Here is a 19,794-nt window from a genome sequence, read left to right as displayed (position 1 = left end):
CCGGGCGGGATAAAGCCATTTCACCTTTAATTGTAAGCAAAAAGTCACTCTCACGCAGATTCTCTGGCATCAGCAAATCAAATAAATTCTAACAAAACAGAGAAAGTGAATCATTGTAGTCCAGTCAGAAAACAACCCATATTTATATATATATATTTATAGATATGTTGTTTGTAGAGTAGCAGTGAAAGGCAAGTATGGGCCAGTGGTTTCCCGATAAATTACATTCTTTACATCCCAACGAGGTCTAGCGGCTGGAAAGTGGCTGGAAACAGAAACCAGGGAGCGTGGGAGGCCAGGGGGTGCAGGGGCAGAGGGGTCCTGCCCAAAACGTGTGCCCAAAGAGGAGATGGGAGAGGTGTGAGAAGGGAAGGTGCTGCTGTGAGGGGGCCAGGCAGCACTGCCCAGGCCCTGGTGCCCATCAAAGCTGTGCCCTGCTCCCTTCTGCCCGGCTGCATTGCCCCATTGCCCTGCTGCATCCTCCCACGGCAGGTGCATCTGCAGTTGGAAATGCAGTAGGAGCATTTCTGGGACAACCTCCTCTCCCACCCCATCCCAGTCCTGCCCTCTGCCAGCCCGGTGTGCCAGGCAGGTTTTGGCAGTGTACATGTCATTGCGGTCCTCACTGCGGCAGCTGGCACAGGAGGGACCGGGGAGGAGGATGTTCAAAGAGGTGCTGAAGGAGGGCAAGGTGGGATACCAGCCTGGCTTTGCAGGGAGCACAACAGTCTGGCAGTGAGTTGTCTCTTCCCAGTTTTTGAGGTGAAGGCGTGGGGAACAGAGGGGTACCCCAGGGAGCAGAGGGGCACCCGGGAGGGGCAGAAGGGAACTGGAGGGGGGCTGGAGGTAGCCAACCCCCATGGAGGAGTGAAGCCACCCCAATGCCCACACACCACATTGATCATGCTCCTGGCCAGCAGAAAGAAAAGGCAGGCACTGGCCCTGCCAGTGTGCCTGGCGCTGGGAGAGGTGGGCACAAAGCATAGAGGCACCCTCTCCACCTCCTCTCTTGGCTGAACCGTGCCTGCTCCAGGGCAGGGTCTGCCCCCAGCCCCATCCCCCTGCTGCGAGCCAGAGGCAGGTTTGAGCCCCCTCTGAGCCCTTTTCCGGAGGTGGGGGGCAGAGCAGAGGGGACTGGGGGGTCGGGGTATCCTAGTAAAAACCGGCTGAGAGCCCTAAAGCGGTAACATGGTGTGACACGGACTGAGCTCGGGGCTCAGAACAGGAAGGCTTTCTTCTTAAGCTCGTTGCGCTTCCAGAGGGCCAGCTTGCTGAACTCCTCGGGGGGCATTTCGAAGACCCGCAGGAAATCCTCGGGGGAGAGGTGCCGCTGTAGGAGGGAGAGGAGGTTGATGGGGTGCATGGTCCCCTCCTCTGCACCGTCCCTTGACCCCAGCTCAGGCCTTACCTCCAGCCTGGTCCTGTCCACACCGGGCGGCAGCTTCACACGGCCTCGGTTTGTCACCATCAGCATTTCATAGGGGTAGATCTGGAGAGGAGGAGAGGAGGCTGTAAGATTACTCTCCACAGCCCTTCATCCCTGCCCAAACCCCTGTGGCCCCCGGCCCTGCTAACCTTTTGTTCCAGCATGCTGGGTAGTGAATTGCCTCTGTCCATGCGTCCACGCTGGCCGTTCTGAGGGATCAAAGCCCGACATCAGCTGTGACATCCCATCTCCCCAGAGGGCTGCCCTCCCACTGCTGAACCAAAGCCAAGGTGATGGGATCCAGTCTGGGGGCCAGAACATCCCTCCCCACCTCCTCCAGCTCCCTCCCCTCCCATGTGGGACACAGCAAAGAGATGGCTCAGGTGTCCGTTGTCCCCCTCTCTGCCCACCAGCATCCATCACTCTCTCGTGGGTTCTCTGCACCAGCAGCCAGATGAGAGCTTACCTGCAGGCCTGGAAAACAAAGAGGAGCAGGGATCAGCCCCAGGGAGCCTCTGCCATGTCTCCCCACCATCCTCCCCGAGATGATGACAAGCCTCAAGGGGTGTTTTTCCACCCTCAAATCGAGGCTTACCCCAGCATCCCCCATCTTTGAGGACATCCCCATATTCCCACATCTCCTGGGCTATCCCTGTGGCCACAGGCTGACGTTTACCTGGACTGCTCTTCTCACTGCCTGCTGAGCTGAATTCTGCTGACTGCAGCTGCAAGGGGACACAGGGGACAGCATCAGAACAGCATCATTCCCTGCATCCTGTCCTAGGCCATAAGGCCCTGGCAGTGCCTCAGAAGCATCCACTCACCCGGGTGAGGGTGTTCCTGCCAGAGGTGGGCAGTGAGGAGCTCTTGTAACTCCCCATATGCAGAGCTACAAGAGAGCAAGAGACAGTCAGAGGTGCAGGCGGGGTTGCGGGAGTGCAGGTAGCTGGAGCCCACCAGGTAGAGGGAGGGACAAGGTGTGGGAAATGCATCTCACGTACATGTGTGGAAGGGTGTCCGATCTGGCAGTGAGCGAGTTTTTCTCCGTATGGGCAGAGATTTCTCCATCTCCTCCTTCAGGATCAGCTTCCCGAGGTTGGAAGTGACCTAGGGTGAAGAGACACGGGTAACGCTCAGTGTCAGCACATCCCCAGCCCCTCACAGTGTGCCTGCCCACTCACTCTGCCCATCACCTTGCTCAGCTCCTGCTTCTGGAGCTCCCGCAGGTTCTTCATCTCCTCCGTCAGATCCTCCTCCTCCTCTTCCCCTCTCTTGGAGGCCATCCGCCGCCTCCACTCTGTCTCTGGGGTAAAAGAGGGGTCGTTATATCCCTCCCCAGCACTACTGAGGGGTCCTGGGGTGGGGAGATAAACTCTTTGGTGCAGCCTATCCCCTCTCATGCCCCAGTTCCCCACCTACCCATGACAGCCAGGGATGGGGGACATGGCCAGTAGTCAGTCTCAATCTTGGCAGGCTGGTTGGGATCTGGGGGCTGTGCCGCTGGGAACTTGGAGGATTCGATGATCAAGTCTTCTATGAGATGCTTCCCATGGTGGGCAGTGGGATGATGATCTGTGGGGCACAGGGTGGGGGGTGAGGCAGCCCCAGGGTGCCCCATCTCATGGGACAGACATCCCCACTCACCTTTCTGTCTGTAAATTGGAGGCTTCTTGTATATGTTGAGCTCTGTTGTGTCTGTTTCTGCAAGCAAGAAGGGATTTGAGGGTCGGGAATAGGGAACAGGAGCTCATGGCCCTGGAATAGGGCTCGCCTGGACCCCTGGTCTCCGCAGGGGCTGTGGGTCAGGCAGTGCTGGGGGGGGGTCACACTGCCAGCGGAGCATACCAGGCCGGTGGAAGTGCTGCACGCTGCTGCGGGCTGAGCTGCTGCCCTGGCGAGAGGCGGGCTGTGGGGCACTGGCAACGGTCCTGCTCTCCAGCCACTCCCTGATGACCTGTGGACAAGCAGCACCAGTGAGACCCCATCAATCTGGCATCACCCTTTCTTCCTCCATGGAGCCCCCTGCCTGCATTCCAGAGCTGGGACAAGCAGCATCAGTACTCACCTCTGGAGATGGAGGAGGAGAGATGGATTTGGGAGACAAGGAGCGCTGCAAAAAGCAAGAAGCAATTTATTCCAATAACCCCACATATACCCTCTGGGACACCTCTTTCCGGGTAGATTTGCCCCTACTATCCCCCTAAAGCAACCAGGGGGCGCAGGTGGCCCCAGGGCATCCTCACCTCTCGGCTCCGGGGCAGCTCAACGTGTTCCATGAGTGAGTAGGTGAAATGGGGCTCATAGATCATTAAGTCGGGGCGCTCAATGTCCAGGATTGCTTTGTCCTTGGGGATGGCAGCCAGGTCCTTGTAGCCCAGAACCTCATTGTCCATTTTGGCCTAGAAGGAGAGAAAAGCACTTTTGTTCTTGGGTACAGAAAGGGAACATTTGGGGAATGAGGATGGCTTCCCCAGGGCTGGCATCCATTGTGGCCTCACTACTATAGTGGAGAGGGTTTATGGAGTCAGACCCCGATCCCACAGATGGCAGGATATGGTGAAGGAACATAAGTGACCTCTTACCACTATGCTGGAGGGTGATCCCGGGATGCTGGACCCGCGGGAGGAACAGACACTCCCAGGGGAGGTCAGTGGTTGCTGGAAGGAAGAGGAAAGATCTTAGCAAACCTCATCCTCGCCACAGCTGGCGCAGGATAGGGCTCAGGATCACGACTGGGATCCCAGGGCATGGCACAGGGGCCTGGAGACACCCTTGTGACCCATGGACCTTGGCGCACTGGGGCGAAACCTCCTCGGTGATGGGGTATTTCTGGATGGGCGTTGGGGTCTCCTTTGCTCCCGCGTGGTGGTTCAGGGCAGGGAACACCCAGGAGGTGACAGTGGCTTGGCCAGGACACGTTGCCACTAGATGGTGCTGCCAGGCTGGGCTGGGAGGAGGAGGAGGAGGAGGAGGAGGGAGAAGGCAGGGCCCAGCTAGCAGCATCCCAGGGTGACTCTGCCAATGTCCTTGGCAAACAACCCCTGCCCTTGGCCAGCAGTGCTTGTGTATGTTCCCTAGGTGCAGCGCTCCCCACTGCCTGCATACCCCCAGCACCCTGACAACCCCCAGCATCCTGCCCATGGCCCTCCCTTACCTTCTGCAGTCTTTCCATTCAGCTGCGGCCTGGAGGGGTTGTGTCAGTCACAGGGTCCTGTGTGAGAAAGCAGCAGCTTAGCACAGGATGGGCACAAGGCACCCCGAGATGGGTCCCGGGGTGAGGGGCTCGAGGGCAGCAGGGCTGGGCAGAGCCCGACAGCCCCTCAAGCCCTGGACCCTAACAAGGCTGGCACAGCCCTGCTGTCAAATATTCACGTGCTGGCATCAGGATTGGCTTGCTAGGGAATGTCACCACCCACAGGATGGCTGAACCGTGCCAGGTCTGCCCCAGGGCGAGATGTGTTGGGACACACTGGCCCCCCACTCACCACTGCCTCTGTGGCTCCACATCCCTCTGGGCACTAACACTGGTCTGGGGCTCGGGCGTTGCCTCTGCAAGGGAGATGAGAGAGGTGACAGTGGCTGGCAGGATGATAGTGGTGTGTTGGTCAACCTGGTCCTCCTGATGTCCCTGCAAACGCTGCTGGTTGCCCTGCTTGTGCCAGCTGCCAGTCCCGCTGCCGGTGGCTGCTGACGAGGGCTGGTAAGCGGAGCAGAGGTAATGAAGCCTTTTGTCTGCCAGCAGTGAGCAGCCTCGAGAAGGCTCCAGTGGCAGCAGGACGAGTGTGCTGTGCTTATCCCTTGCCCTGCAGCCGTCAGGCCTGAGCCCTCCCGATGTTTTAAACCCACAATGCCACACACAAAGGGGAAAATTCCCCATTCTCCTCAAAAATTCTTTCAGAGGTGAAAGCACTGGGAAAAACTCACACAATCCAGGCAAACAACAGCAATATGGAGCCCTCCAGGCTTGAAACTGCCCCCAGAACCCTGGGCAGGGGCTGAGGAGATGCCATTGCCTCCAGGGACCCCCAGCCTCACGGCTCCCAGCATGGGCACAGAGTGCATCCCTGTGGGATGCAGAGACAGAGAAGGACAGAACTGACAAAGCCCTGAGCATCCTCCAGCTTGGCACAAGGTACCACCCTCAGCATGATGGTCAAGCCAGGATGAGGAGGCTCTGCCAGTGGCTCTGTGTTCGAGCATCTCCATGCAGGCATTATCACTCCTTTGGGACCACCCTGCCACAAATAACCCCCATCTTTGTCACTGGGCAGGGGCTCTGACCTGCTGAACTCCATACCAAGCACTTCCAAGCCCTCCCAAGGGTTTGCAGGACCCAGTGCCGATGGGATGGGCACCCCGGGATTGTCACTGAGCATGGTACAAGGCAGCATTGTCTAGGCAAGCAGCAGCCGGCCTGCACACCCATGAGCTCACACTTTCCAGCAGCAGAGCCAGGGCAGCCCCCAGCTGCCAGCTCACCCCCCACAGCGCCAGGGGCACGGGCAGGCTGGGCACTGCCAGAGGGAACGTGGTGGCAGGCGGCTACAGAGAGCAGATGGACGAGAGAGCAAATAGCAGGAGGCAGAGGAAGCGGCAGAGGCTAGTGGGAGGCGGGGTGTGGGGACGGATGGATGTGAATGCTGGTGGGGAAGGAAAACAAGCCTGAGCTAGGGGTGCAGAGAGATGCTGAGATGCAGACAAAGTGCTGCTGAGGGGTACGGGGGTTGTACCACCCCCCCCCCCACCCCCCCCCCCCCGAGGCTGGGGAACGTGAGGGCACCTTATCTGGTGCAGGCAGGGAGCCACCGCCCTGATGGCAGCCTCTCTTCCCATGGCAACCTTCAATCTCCCCAGCAGCCTTCACTGGCAAGTCCCCACACACGCTCCCTTGCTCGATGAGATAAGACTGCTCTGGCACATGTTCGGGATTTTTCTGGCCAGAAGGGAGAGGGGGAGTGGGACAAGGGGGGAGGTAACGCTGTGCCCCCCCTCCCAGGCTGATGCTCTGGGAACCCACGGTGCTTCTCCTGAGCTAGGAAAGGCACTGGGCAGAGATGGACAGGAAGAGGAAGAGTGAGGGAGGGAGGGAGGGATGGCCTGATGAACAGACCACATGCTGTCAGGGGCTCACAGGGGTGTTGCCCCCTCCCCCCCCCCGCTGTGACACATCATGGAGGGACCATGGGGATGGCTGTTACTGCAGTGGGAAGAGGCCAGTTCCCTCTTCCCCAATCCAAGGAAATCCGGATTTTGACTTTTCAGTCGCCAAAGCCATCAGCACTTGGGCCAGGCGCCAGGCTGCATGAAGCCTGTTGCCCAAGAGGAGAGTGGGCAGGGACCCCTAGCCTTCCTTCCCTCTCCCTCCTCTTCCGTGCTGCCTGCTTTGCCCTTGCGGTCATGCTGCTGCCACAGCTGCCCCGGCTCCCAGCCAGTGACTGGGGCGGTGAGGCACACGGTGGGGTCACAAGTTCCCTGAACAGACGGTTCCCGCCAGCCCTGGGAACGGCATCCGGTGCTTCCCAGCCCAGACCAGCCCTGGCCTCCTCCTCCTTGTCCTCCTCCTGCTGTAAAACTCAAACAAACGCAGCACAGGAGAGGGGCCCAACCACCTTCTCCACCTTGCTGGAGGAAAGCGAGGCATCACGGCACACAGGGGCCCCACGGGCAACTCGATCGCAGCGGGGCTGAGCTGGCGGGGAGCACGTGTGTCCCCGACCCGCACCTTGTTGGTGTCCGGTTCCTCCTTTGTCCTGTTTCTCACCCTTTCCCTCCACGTCGCCCAGCAGAGGGGAACAACCCTTTTATTGACAGTCCATTGCTTCCGTGCCATTGCACCCTGCCTGGTGCAGCCCTGACGAGAGACACTTCAGTGGCCTTGAAAGTTGCCAGTGTCTGGCCCCTGGGATTTTTCCATCCCCTGGAGCAGTGGGTGCACCCTGTCCATGTCCTGTCCCACAGATTCAGGGCTGCTCCGTGCCTCAGTTTCACTGGCTCGGGGGGGACAATGACAGCAATCTACCTAAGCCAGTCAGCAGCAGCTGGAGATGAAGGGGACATTTCCACCTCCTCCGGCTGCTCAGTTCTACCTATCTGAGGGATCTGGGCCAACCCAGCTGCTTTTCTGGTCCCCAGCCCTACCAGGAGTCTCTGAGACCCCCCAGCAAGTTTAGGGTGGGGATACTTGCCCTAAAGCTCCTGGATGGGGGGGTGGGCTCACCCCTAGGCCCCCTGCCCACACTGCAGCCTGCTTTGGGCAGCGGCTCACGTGGCACATAATCTGGGATTAAAATGGGATTAGCCTGCTCATCCTGCATGCAGAGGGGCTGGGAGGAACCTGCTGGGGTTGTGTGAGGAGGCCATCTACTTCTGAGGCTCCTGGCATAGGTCTGGTGATGCTCCTGGTCCCTGAGGGGCCCCCTAGCTCTGTCAGCCCCAGGCATCACCCCGTGGGTTGCCCTGCCCTGAGCACCTTGGGGTGGTGAGTTCCTGGGTGCCACCCACAGGGCCATCGCAGCGAGGCATCCACCTGGCAGGGCACCAGCCTGTGGGAATCAGATGGGGGCTTCCCTGGGGCCAAGGTGGCGGCTGGTGGGCCAGGTCTTTCTGGGAGAGACTGGGCTTAGCCCTGCCTTACCACCGACCCTGAACGTCCACAGCCAGAAGACAACCCTGCATGCACCCCAGGAGATGGTTCCATCCATGGCCAAGAGCTGAGAGACTCAGCTTTGCACCCCAGTTTCCCCACCCTCAGGTAGCCTCCCTGATACTCTATAGCAAAGGGGCAATGGGAGTTTGGCCCCTTGGTGCCTTGCCAAGGCTGGATAGAGCCAGGAGGAGCAAGAGGGGGTCCAAAATCCTGCACCCATGGCAAGACCTCGACCACCACAGCTCCATCACACTGCACCCAAGGAGCATCAAACACCATCACAGGCTGTGCCTTTGTGGGGAGTGGGATGGGGGTGTGTCCCCCCCCCCCCAGAAATAGCACTGAGACCCTACAAACTCACTCCACAAGTGGTGCAGGGAATGGCTGCTCTGGCCTCCTCAGCACCATACAGCGTGCTGATGGCACCAGGGAAGGGGGACAAGGGCCATCCCTGCTCTGCCAGCAGTGGCTGAAGCCTGCAGAGGGGGTGTCCCTGGGGGATTGTGGGGTGGCAGGAGCTCAGGTGTGAGCCCCAGGAGGGGGACCCAGCCTCTGACGGAGCCCATGTTGCCATGTCTTCACCTCGGGTCAGTGCCCTTCCTATCCCCACGGTCCCCTCGCAAAGGCAGCTGGCTTTGCAGTGCTGGTGCGGGGAGAGGCATGGTGGCAGCCCTCGGAGAAGAGGGGACCAGGATGTGGGACTGTCGCCCGGGACAGTTCCCCGGGAGCGGGGGCTCCGCAGAGCCAGAGGACTGGGAGCAGCGGCACCCAGAGGCGACGGGAAAGCAAAGGGCAGCCCACGCCGACCCCGACGAAGCGTCCCCCCCAGCCCCCCCGCCAGCCTGCGTGTACCCCCACCCGTGGCCACTTCCCTCCCCTCTCCCTGGCGGGTCACGGCCACTCACCTAGGGACACCGCATCCCTGCAGCTGTGGGGAGCTGGGGAAGGACTCCCCGGCCGCCTCTGCTTGCCCGGCCACCCAATTACGCCTCCGGCTGCCGGACCAGCTGCCTATGGCCGAGCCCCCGCCGCAGCGCATCCGCGAGCTGACAGCAGGGCGCGGGCGGACCAGCCTATCTCGCAGCCCCAGCACGGCTGCCTGCCGCTCGATAACCCGCGCGGGGAGCCGGGCAGGGCGGGCGGGCGTGGGGGGAGTGCGTGGGTGGCTACGTGGGTGCCGCTCGCCTCTCCCCACCTCTGCTTGCTGGCTCAGTCCCTTTCCGAACAAGAGGAGAATTAGCCGGCATCATGACGAAGCAGTATTCGCTCCCGCTGCTGCTCGCTTCCACTCCTACCGCTTTCCCCGGCACAAAGAGGGAGGAAAACGTAAATAAACCCGTCCTGCCCGTCTGCCAGAAACAGCCTGGCCAGTGTCGAGGGTCCCCAGCACTCCTTTCTCCAGTTGCAGCTGCAAACAGGGGATGCAGCTGGGGATGGCATTCCCTGCCTCCCTCCCTCCAGCCGGGGTTTTGGCACACCTGAGCCCCACAGCTCTGAGCAGCAGGGGCTGAGCACCCCATAGCACATGGGCTGGGCTGAGGCATGATGGGTGGTGGGTGAGGATGGCACCCCTTCCCTTTCAGACTTGACCCTCAGCCTGGGTTTAGGGGTGCTCCAAGAGTGGCACCCACACCTTGCTGCTCCAGGAGGGGGAACAAAGCAGGAATTTCTCTCTCCAGGGCCAATAGAGCCCAGCGAGGACCTGGGAATTGTTGAGCATCTGCTAAAAATCAAGCCCTGACCTCTACAGAAGCTGCCCTGTCCCTGGGCACTGCCAGGGAGTGGCCACAGCCCCTCAGATCCCGAGATCCCTGGGGTCCCAGTGGCCATGGCCCAGCCCCTGCCCTTGAGCAGAGCCTCCAGGTCTCAGTGGTGGGGCTGGCTGGGTGTCTGGGGCTGGGCTGGGGCAGAGAGGCCATGGCCTGGCCAGAAACCCAGGTAGCCAACACAGGACTAGTGCCACAGCCAGACCCCCCCTCAGAGGCGACGAGGCTGCGTTGGTGCTGCAGCACAGGGAGCTGGCGTCTATTCCCGGCTCTGTGTGGGAGATTGCTGCCTGGCGACAGCAGCTCCATTTCTGGGTTCTCTCCCCAGTGCTGCGCTCATGCCCATGCCCCTTAGTGCCAGGGCCAGTTTGGCTCATTGGAGCAAAAGCATCACAGCCTCAGCTCCAGGATACTGCCATGCCTCCATGCCGAAGGGACTTTGCTGTCCCCAGCCCCGGCAACCACCCCCCTGGGTCTGTGCCCATGAATAATCGAGGCTGCGGCTGCCTTCCCCACACTAACCCAGTTTCTCAAGCATGAAGACGACTGCAGCGGCTTCTTGGTGGCTGCCACCTTCCGCCTGGGGCTGCACAGGTGCCTGAACCGGCTGCAGCCCCTGCTGTGGGCTCAGCCCCCTGCGTCGGAAGCACAGCACCCGGGGGTGCCCGGAGAGAGGGAGGGGTTTGGAAACGCACGTATTCTGCTCCAGCTGGGCACCACGCACCGGCTCAAACGCTCACATGCACGCACCAAAGCCAAGCCCGGACATGCTCGCAGAAGCCTCCTGTGTGTCCTCAGAGTCCCCCCTCAACCCGACCGTCCCCTTTCAAAGCCAGGAAGCTCACGGTCCCCTGCCAGGGGGTGCTGGGTGGTGGGCGCAGAGGGTAGCAGGGCCCTACCTTCAAGGGAGGCCATGGCCCGCTGCAGGCAGGTCTGTCTGTCCGCCGGGAGCCATGCCTGCGCCGAGCATCCCCTCCCCTGCGCCGCACAGCACGTTGCTACAGCGACCGCCTCCCGCCGCAACTGGCTGCAGCCGAGCGATGAAAATGTGCAGGAGCCTCCTTCGGCCTCACGAGCAATGGAGGATGTGCAGGAGCATCCTTTGGTCTTGCTGGCCGATGGAGGGTGTGCAGGAGATTCTTTTGGCCTCACCAAATGATGGAGGGTGTGCAGGAACATCTTTCAGCCTCACCACCCTGCAGAATGGGGGCAAGGACCCTTCCTGCAACCTTGGCGGGATACAGTTCCTGTGCCTCTCTGCAAGGCAGTTGCCCAACCCAAAATTGCCCCCTCTGCCCCACCAAGGGTTTCTGAGTTGGAAGAGGACAGAGTAGCCCTCTGTCAGTAGCTGTGGGGTAGAATGACCATGGGGCTGTCAGGTAGCCGTGAGGTTGAGTGGGGATGGCACCCATCGCCTTCACAGTGAGGTGGTTTCTTGGGGTGGTCAAGTCTCTGGGGTGCTGCCCTCGCTGGATGCAGAGCCTCCTGCCCACTCTCCCCCTTCCCCCCTGGCCCCCTGAGCCTGTGAGAAAGCAAAGCTTTGGGAAAGGCTGGGCATGCTGCAGCAGGGCAAGACACCCTCCAGTGCACTTTCTGCACAGAGGACATTCCTGTCCCCACCTCTGCCGCCCACCCCAAGTCTCACCTCAAAAAACAAGAAAGAAGCAGTGTGAAGGTTTAGGCTTTTTTTCCTTACTTGGCCATAATTAAAAAAGACTCACCCTTCTGAGCTCTTTCTATCCTGGGAGGTCGAGAAGAAAGAGAGGGGAGGAAAGGGAAACCCCTGAAAGAAAAGAGAGGAAGGGCTTGGGAAGAAGGGGGGGGGGGGGGGGTGTGAAAAAAGGGACAGGGAAAAATTAAAGCTGAGATTACACAAAGGGAACTTCTCTACCTTTGAAGCTTTGGCTAAATTGAGGAGGGGGCGGCGGGGGCAGGGAGGGTCCAGACCCAGTCGGCCCCTTTCTCAAAGCCTTCTTCTTTCAAGAATGTCTCAAATTCCTGTGGAAACAAGGACCTGGGGCTGGAGGGACGAAGGAAATGGGAGGGGGGGAAAAAATTACCCCATCCGCTTAGCTAATTCCCGCCTGCCACACCTGGGCAGGCAGCACCAGGCGCATTGTTCGGCTGTAATTGCTGGGTGTTGCATTTCTCTTCTGCTTTAAAGCTTCATTTAACCCAAACTGTTATAATTTTCTTCCCACTGCCACCCCCCAGCCATGCTCTCCCCCTGCATTGTGCTGGTGAGGCTTTGGGGGGTTGCTGGAGGGATTACATCCTCCCCGCCGTCTGGCTGCCACCTCCCAGGGCATTGTCAGAGGGGAAAGCAATTACAGGGAAGGTGGGACGGCACGGGCTGGGGCACCAAGCTCAGAGATAGGGGGACAGCCTGACTGGTGGCCATCATGGGATGAGGAAGCCAGTGGCTCCTGGGCAAGGGGAGTAGTGGGTAGTATGCTGGGTACCACAGCAAGGATGAAGCTCTGTTCACCAGCATGTAGCAGACAACCCCAGGGCACAGATCGGGGGGGGGGGGGGGGGGGGGGGCACAGACAAGGATGGGGACATGGGGGGGTCTTTTACTGCTGCCACCTTCCTCTTCCTGCCATGCAGCAGCATCTCCCCCCGAGTAGTGGGTCCTTGCACCTGAGGTGGGTGAGGACACCCTGTGGCAAGGGGAAGCTGGGTGCTCCCCCTCCCACCAAGCACAAAACCTGCAGCAAAGCCTCTGCATGGGATGGAAAACTTCCCCAGGGTCCATCAGTCCAAACACTCACTTTTATTTGCCTTGGGGTTTCCTCCTTACACAAATAAACTCCAAAGTCTAACTGTTTAGGCTTAAAACTGACTTGTAAAAGAAACAGCAGAACTCATGACAACACACAATCAACTGAGAAATGACAATAACCTAAAGGTGGTTTCTCTTTGGCTGCAGAGCCCAGTGGGCACCCACACATGTCTCCATGCTGCCAGCAATGGGAGAGGGAACAGTCCCTCCCCTCCAATAAATAATGCAGAGAGCCCCTAGCTGTGAGGACACAAGTGCTGGCCCTAGGATCTGCATGCCCACCTGCATGCTCCACCTCCCCTCTGCAGCTGCATAGAGAGATCCCATGCTTCCCTTCACCTGGTGCCCGCAGCACTGCCTCCCCTTGCAGGGATGGGCACAGTGTCCAGCTGACCTCAGGGCTGGGGACAAGCTCTCCACCCTGCTCCAGTGGGGACATCCTGAAGTCTTATGGCTGGTCCCATCCATCCCTGGCACTGAGAGCTGAGTCCATGGGGGATGGGAACATGGCATGGGATCCCTGCCCTTGGAGGCATGGGGACAAGTCTCTGAGGGGCTGATAAGGTGAGTGAGCAAAGGCACTGGGTGGTGAAGGTGGGTACCACAGGGTACTCCAGGGATGAAAGTGTGGAGCTATTGACACCGGTGACTATGCCCAAGTTTGCGCTTCACAACGTTTTTGCAGTGCCCAAGAGGGGTTTGGAAAAAAAAAAAGAGGAGTATCTTTAGAAAACAAAGTGGGGAAGAAACAGTGTTGAAGGGTGCTGGGAGAAGGGCAGAGTCTGTTGAGGCTGAAGGCCACGAGGATGAGGAGAGCAGGGCTCAGAGGTCAAGGAGATGACGAGTCCGGGGGGTCTGGCCGGCGTTACGTCTGCAGGTGAGGGGCGCGGGTGCGGTGAGTGGGAGAGGACGAGCCCACAAACTCAAACTGCTTCTGGTGCTCGGCATTGTTGGGGAAGGGCAGCTGCCCACGGTACAGGCGCTTGATGAAGTGGGCTTCCCGCTGGTTCTGGCGGCTGCGGGAGGCTTTGCGGGGGCGGCCCTTGCGGGTGAAGGCCATGTACCAGCCCTCATAGCGGGCGTTTTGGAAAGCTGTGTAGTTGTTCTCCAGCACGATCTCTGTGAAGATGCAGTCCTTGCTCTTGCCATTGGGCTGTGGAAGGAGGAAAGGGGCACTTAGCACATGTAGTGGATGGCTCTCCACTTGGAGATGGGACCCATGGGGTGCTGTCTCTCCCAGCCTATTCATGCCACTCCCTTGCCCAGCTCTGATACCCCCAAGTCCACCCCATCGCTGTGACCCTGACCCCAATGCATGGAGACCAGCTCCCCAGGGGCCTCTCCTTGCAGAAGCCAGGAGGATCAGCTCGGTGCTGATGGAGGGGAAAGTGGACTAGCAACTCCTGGGGGGCAGGGAGAGTCCCCCCACTGCACCAGTACAGCTCCTATGACTTGGTTACATGAGGACCAGTCTGGTCAAACATCCCAGCTCCAGCTGCACCACAGGATGCCCAGGCTGAGCTCCAGGGACAGCCAGAGGGAAAATGCTGGTGGTGGGCAGGACTTACTTTCCCAATGAGCTTGCCCTGCTTGCTCATACAGATGTACTTCTTGCTCTCAGCCCCTTTGATGCGGACACGGCTCCCAAAAGTGTCTGTCTCCACAATGAGCTTGGCTGTGAGGAAGGAGAGAGGGGAAAGTGTCTCATGGGGGCTCACTCCCATGAACTACAGGCCTCCCCAACCTCCCTCATCCCCTTCTCCCTGCTTTCATCTCATCCCCAGCATCCCTCCCTCCCCATCACTGGTGGGCCAGGAGAATGGTGAGCCCCCACAGCCAGGGCAGAGCAGCCCTTGTCAGGGGGTGCTCCCCAGGCATGATGCTGAAGGGCCTTTGTTAAAACTCAGCAGAGTCAAACCAGACATTTGATGAAAGCACCAGGGAGAGCAACAGCCCCTTCTACACTTCCCCCCACCCCCACAGCACATCCACATTGTCAGCTACTGAACGGGTTCTCCAGGGCTAAACGGAGTCCAGCACCTAGCAGGTTAATTATCCTCGTCCTTATTGTTTCTCTACAACCCTTCCGTGGCTGCAAAGGTTGGGACCCGACACTGAAACCAATGACCCTAGTGGGTTTTGCATTCCCAACAGTGGGCAGGGAGACCTGGAAGGGTGGTAAATGAACCTTGCAGGTCACCGGGCTTTGAAAAGCCTTTCCCAGGGCTTTTTGATGCTGGGGATGCCCATCAGCATGGCATCAGGGCTGGAGCTCCCCAGCAAACCCTGCGCAGAAGGGTGACGTGGCTTGGGTGGGCTCTGCCCACAATGTGTGGATATTTAACAGTCTGAAGCCAAGACCAGGTGCTTCTCTTCCAAGAAAAGCTGTCTGTCTCACATCAGTAAAAGATTAGAAAGCAAAAGCCCTAAACACAGGGCTTACAAATGTCACCCAGTATCAGAGAAATGCCTGACTTTGAAAGTTTTGCAGTCAAGGCTGGTGGGTTTAGGAGTTATTTGGGGGCTTTTTGGGGAGTACAAAACCAGCCAGGTGGAGCAATTAAAACTAAAACCTCCCTGCACCCCTCATTCCTCCTGCAAAATTCCTCTGGTAAGAGACATTTTCCCAGCCATTTCCAGCCCTGCAGGAACGTGACTGTCCCAGGCTGCAGACAGACTCCAGGGAGCCGCCAGCCCCTTACCGAATTTGTTGCCGTCCTCGGCTGTGGCGGTGATCCTTTTGCCGTTCACCTGGACGTGCTTGCCGCTGGTCCGGCTGTAGAGCTGGTACTCCCTGATCTGCCGCCGGCTCAGCTGGTCAGTCATGGCTCCCTGGTCCCTCACATACTGGTTAAAATTAGGAGACGGTTGATTCTCCCCCTTTGTTTACAAAGGGAAAAATAAAATCAATTTGTTTTGGACAGCCGACGGCAAGGGGCTGGAGCGAGAGGGCTGAGGCTGGCCCCGAGGACACAGATCGGGAGCTCCCAGCCATTGTCCGCTCTGAGCAGTGATGAAGGCACCAAGAGGTTGCTCTGGATCTGAGAGCAGAAGCAGACGGGGAGAGGCAGAGGCGTTGCACCACATCCCATGCATGAGGAGGATGTGAGAAGGAATGCTCCCCTCTGAGCACAGCTGACTGGTCCGTGAGGAGTAGGGTCCAGCTGCTGCTCCCAGTCATGTCCTGGGGCCAGATGGACACTTGGCAGCATCTCCTGCTCGGGCAGCACCCTCTGCTCCCAGGCAGATGCTGAGGACCCTGAGGACTCCAACAAGCAGTCCCACGGCAGCACAAAAAGGGGTTATTTTATGATAAGCCGCTAATTACTGTAGATGAACCGGGGAGAAGGGGGATTAGGGCTGGTGGTCAACTCCATCCTCACACCAGACTCCAACCAGCACCTCTCAACACACCGTTTAAAACATGCCAGTGCAAGTGGGGAGCCTGCAAGAGCAGCTGGTCAAGCTGCCCAGGGGACACCTTTGAAAACCAGCTCCAAAAAGAGCCATGGGATGAATCACCACATGGGAGGGGAGAGATCCAGTCTGGGGCCTGGCTGCCCATGTTGGGGTGCACAGCATTAACTGGGCACACAAAAGCCACTACCCGCATCCCCCGGGCTGCGGCATTGCCTCGCTGTGCGTGAGGACACCTGGCCCAGCTCGCTCCTGCAGGGGTGAGGGAAGAGGCAGGATGGTGGGGGGCACTGCCTGTCTTCCCCAGCACTCCCCCCCACCTCCCGGCTCCCCATCACCTTTGTGTGTGCCCGGGGACTCATTTCCTGCTAGGATTCACTTTAAAGCCTTTGGGGCTGGCCGAGGAGGTGGCTGTTAGGGGAGAGCGGCCTCGCTTCAAAGGCAGATCCCTTCTCTCTCATTTTCAAGGAAATTGGGAAAAAAAAAAAAAAGAAGAAAAGTCCCGAGGAAGTATTAAAGGCTGCTGGGGGTTTTGTTTGGGCTCTGGAGCAGAGGGTGCTGATATGGAACAGTGCATTTTAATAGCCACTGCCTTTCTAAAGCACACAAAAAGGGATGGGGCAGCCTGAGAGGGTGAAGGGGGCGGTGAGACAGAGGAGGAGGGTGTCGAACCTCTCATCTCTCGCTGCTGCGGGGACCAGACGCTGCTCTGCCCCGTTAACCCCCTCAGCAGCCCTCCTCGGCACGGGAGAGGGCAGAGTCTGGCCCCGGGAGCTCAAGGCTGACGGTCTTGGCACGTCCCTCCCCGAGCAAAAAATGTATCGGCTGCCCCGGGGGGGGCTTCCCCGCTGACCTTGCCCCAGGCAGATGGAAACCGGAGGGGTCTGGGGACGATGTGCCTCCCCATTGCAGATGTCCCAGCGCCGGCCCATTGCAGCCCCCGGTGCTGACGAGCTCTAGTGAGGACACAACCCCAGAGCATCTTTTCCCTGACAGGAGCTGGGTACCACTTGGGGTGGGCACATACTGGCCCCCTCCTCGGCCACCAGAAAAAGCCCCTGCCAGAGGAACAAGGGCATCCCCAAAGCAAAGGGTTATCTCGGCAGAGTGCAGTGGGTGCCTTCGCCCAGCCTGACGTGCCGCGAGGTTAGTAAAACGTATCCACGTACCTGGGTCTGACAGGAGAACATGAGGAGCTGGAAACATCTGCAGCAGGAGACAAAAGAGAAAGGGAGAGAAACAGGGTGTTTTGTTCAGGGTTAGTTGTTTCCCCCCCCCCCCCCCCCCAGCCCCCCCGCGAGGAATAGCTGTCTCTAACGGCACTAAGAATAAACTGCTGATAAACCCGGGCTGCAAAGAATTGCAACAAGCGGTGCGGGTCTTACATGGAGAGATTCTGCAGGCTGATGGGCTGCATGGCGCTCGCCGAAGCCCCCCAGACACCGGCATGAAACGAAGGCACGGCCACAGGCTCTCTGGAAATCTGCCCTCCCTCACCGCCGGCACATCTCCGCCGGGGCAGGGAAAGCCAAGGAGCAGCTTGTCCCCTCCTTCCTCGGGTGATCCCCACGCTCCTCAGGGTGGGCGAGGGAAGAACTGGGTGAAGCCCTGGCGGCCGCTGCACCCGTGAGCCCACGTGCAATGCCAACGACTCCAGAGCAGCAGCGACGACGAAGCATGGGGGAGGCAGACGGGGTCAGGTCCTCTCCTCCAGCCCTGGGGGCTGCGCGTCCTACGCCCTGGGGGCATCCAGATCCATCCTGTCCTCCACCTCCCCACCCCATCAGCCTCCTGTCCTTGGGTTAGTCCCTGGTTTGCATCTCCCTTGGTCTAGCGGGCGAGGTGGCTGCAGGCAGGGGAGAGCTGCCACCACAGAGGGCAGCACCCTCAGCCCCCTGCCCCATCGAGCCACAGTCCACTCCCAGTCCCAGTCTGGCAGCGGGAGCCGGGTGGGCGACGGATGAATCAGCAGCAGCCTTTAAAGGTGGGGAGAGTCCTTGCAAAGAGGGGCCGGACCTCTCCCAGGAGGCAGGATCCTAAATCAGAATCTGCAACGGCAGGGAAGGAGGATCAGACCTGGCTGGGGCAGGAGGGGATGGGGGAGGCAGGGCACGCGAAAATCCCTATCAAAGCCCACTGCCTCACCCTATAGAAGGGAAGATGCCAGGGTATGGGAATATGGGGTGATGCTGTGGGCCATGGGGGTGGTACTAGGGGGTGGATGAAGCTTCCATTGCAGAGCAGACCCTGCCAGGCCTCAGGGAGGGATGTGTTTTTGTCAGTCCTTTCACCAAGATGCCACGTCTGGCCTTGGTCTGTGCATCATGCAGAGCAGCAGTGTTTTTTATGTCACTGGTTTAGTGCTGGGGGACCCTCTTGCAGCTCCAACACATACCCAGCACCAGCTCCTCTCTTTCCCCAGCCCCATCAAGTCTCACCTCCCCCTTGAAATCCTCCGCACTCCATTTGCTCAGACAGGGAGGTGCTAAGTGCCTTATAAGTACCCTAGCAGGGAGCTGGGGTAATGCCTGGGGGGGGTGTAAAACAGCACCAGGAGTTGTCCCAGAGGTGGCAGGACAGGGGATGAGGGGTTTAGTAGAGAAACCACTTGCCTCCATGCTTGTGCCTCAGTTTCCCCATCAGTTTAAGAGGGGGGTATCCAGTCTCCAAGAAAAGGGATGATGGAGATCAGCAGGGTATCCTCATCCCCATCTGCAGTAGGGTGGGAGGACCTGACTTACTGCTAACGACCCAACTTAGACCTCTCCTGCTGCCTTCCACCATCCTGGGACAGGAATTCATCCCAAAACACACTTTGCAGCCCCCTCATAACCACAAGCTCAGCATCCCCCAGCTCAGGGGTCCCCTTCCACCTCAATGTCCATGAGGATGTGCAACCGTCCCTCCCCCCCCTCCCCAGGCTCAGCATCCCTCTGGGGCACAGGGCAGGGCAGCTGCAGGGGATGATTGATGGGCCTGGAGCCATCATCACTCCTGGCCTGTCCCCTGTGCCTCCCCTCCCAGTTTGGGGCAGAGGGTCCCAGGGAGCTGTCAGCACACTGGTGGGGGGCCTGGCTTGTCCAAGCAGCTCCTGCAGAGAGAGGAAAGGCTGAAAGGATAGGGCTGCCTATCAAAGCCTTCTGTGTGTGGCCCTGGGAGCCAAGAACTGTGCCTTGTGTGGGGACTGTGCCTTTCAAGGGGACCCTCTGCCCCCTTCCTTCTCTGCATGGCTGCTCCCACAGCCTCCTCCTAGCACCTCCAATGGGGGACCCCACTCCCTGCAGAGGGAGAACTGACTTGGCCTCAGGCCTCCCCCCAGCCCTGGTATCCCCCACCACAGTCTCAGCACTCCTGCCCCACACCTGGAGCAGACTAAAGCCCGCTTTTGTGGCAGGCTCAGCTTCCCTCTCAGAGCCAATCTCAGACACAGCAGTCCCCCTGCACTCTTGAGGGGCACCGAACCCTCCACAAATACCTGCTGCCTCTAGACCAAGGCCAGGTCAATGGGTTATAATCATCTCCCTGCTGCTCAGTAATCCCCCTTTGTCTCCTATTCACAAGCAACACTTGTTACCCTGCACAGGATGGCGAGGAGGGGGGCTGCTATCACCCCTTCAGGCCAAGGGGAAGGATGCTGCCAAAGCAGGCAGCACGCTAGAGACAGGGCAGCAGGCACAGGGCTCCTCATAGCCCTGAGAAGCAGGAGCCAGGCACTGCCCGAAACACTCTCCAACAACCCCCCTAGCCACAGTAG

General features: G+C 59.4%; 2 protein-coding genes across 4 annotated transcripts; both read right to left on the bottom strand.

Moving 5' to 3' along the window:
* Positions 1-10: 10 nt before the first annotated feature.
* DMTN (dematin actin binding protein) lies at positions 11-9,194 on the bottom strand. Of its 3 annotated transcripts, XM_062015887.1 has the most exons (16): positions 8,978-9,189; positions 4,912-4,975; positions 4,581-4,637; positions 4,009-4,083; positions 3,670-3,825; positions 3,492-3,536; positions 3,272-3,380; positions 3,071-3,127; positions 2,846-2,998; positions 2,620-2,729; positions 2,428-2,533; positions 2,251-2,315; positions 2,089-2,151; positions 1,576-1,635; positions 1,409-1,489; positions 11-1,330 (listed from the first exon to the last, which is right to left on the bottom strand). In XM_062015887.1, the coding sequence occupies exons 3-16, from the start codon at positions 4,596-4,598 to the stop codon at positions 1,217-1,219; spliced, it is 1,212 nt and encodes a 403-aa protein (XP_061871871.1). In that variant the 5' UTR covers positions 4,599-4,637; positions 4,912-4,975; positions 8,978-9,189; the 3' UTR covers positions 11-1,216. The 3 variants fall into 3 exon arrangements, with proteins under 3 accessions (XP_061871871.1, XP_061871869.1, XP_061871870.1); XM_062015885.1 differs by lacking the exons at positions 11-1,330; positions 1,409-1,489 and adding an exon at positions 4,224-4,373 and having other exon boundaries at positions 1,618-1,900; positions 2,103-2,151; positions 8,978-9,194; XM_062015886.1 differs by lacking the exons at positions 11-1,330; positions 1,409-1,489 and having other exon boundaries at positions 1,620-1,900; positions 2,103-2,151; positions 8,978-9,190.
* A 4,294-nt stretch (positions 9,195-13,488) lies between these two features.
* Positions 13,489-18,675, bottom strand: FGF17 (fibroblast growth factor 17; the record flags this gene model as incomplete). Its single annotated transcript, XM_010207522.2, has 5 exons — positions 13,489-13,776; positions 14,192-14,298; positions 15,326-15,503; positions 17,210-17,246; positions 18,653-18,675. Coding segments are annotated over 5 exons (633 nt in total), but the record flags the coding sequence as incomplete, so codon positions are not given.
* Positions 18,676-19,794: the final 1,119 nt, after the last annotated feature.

Source organism: Colius striatus, chromosome 27, assembly GCF_028858725.1.
Source record: "Colius striatus isolate bColStr4 chromosome 27, bColStr4.1.hap1, whole genome shotgun sequence".
Lineage (NCBI taxonomy): Eukaryota > Metazoa > Chordata > Aves > Coliiformes > Coliidae > Colius > Colius striatus.
The sequence above is the reverse complement of the archived record's forward strand: the minus strand, read 5'-3'. Positions and strand labels throughout refer to the sequence as shown.

Coding starts and splice junctions, on each gene's coding strand:
- DMTN (XM_062015887.1), bottom strand. Junction 3,128..3,271: donor GCAGCACTTCCACCGGCCTG/GTATGCTCCGCT, acceptor TCTTGCTTGCAG/AAACAGACACAACAGAGCTC. Junction 2,534..2,619: donor AGAAGCAGGAGCTGAGCAAG/GTGATGGGCAGA, acceptor TCTTCACCCTAG/GTCACTTCCAACCTCGGGAA.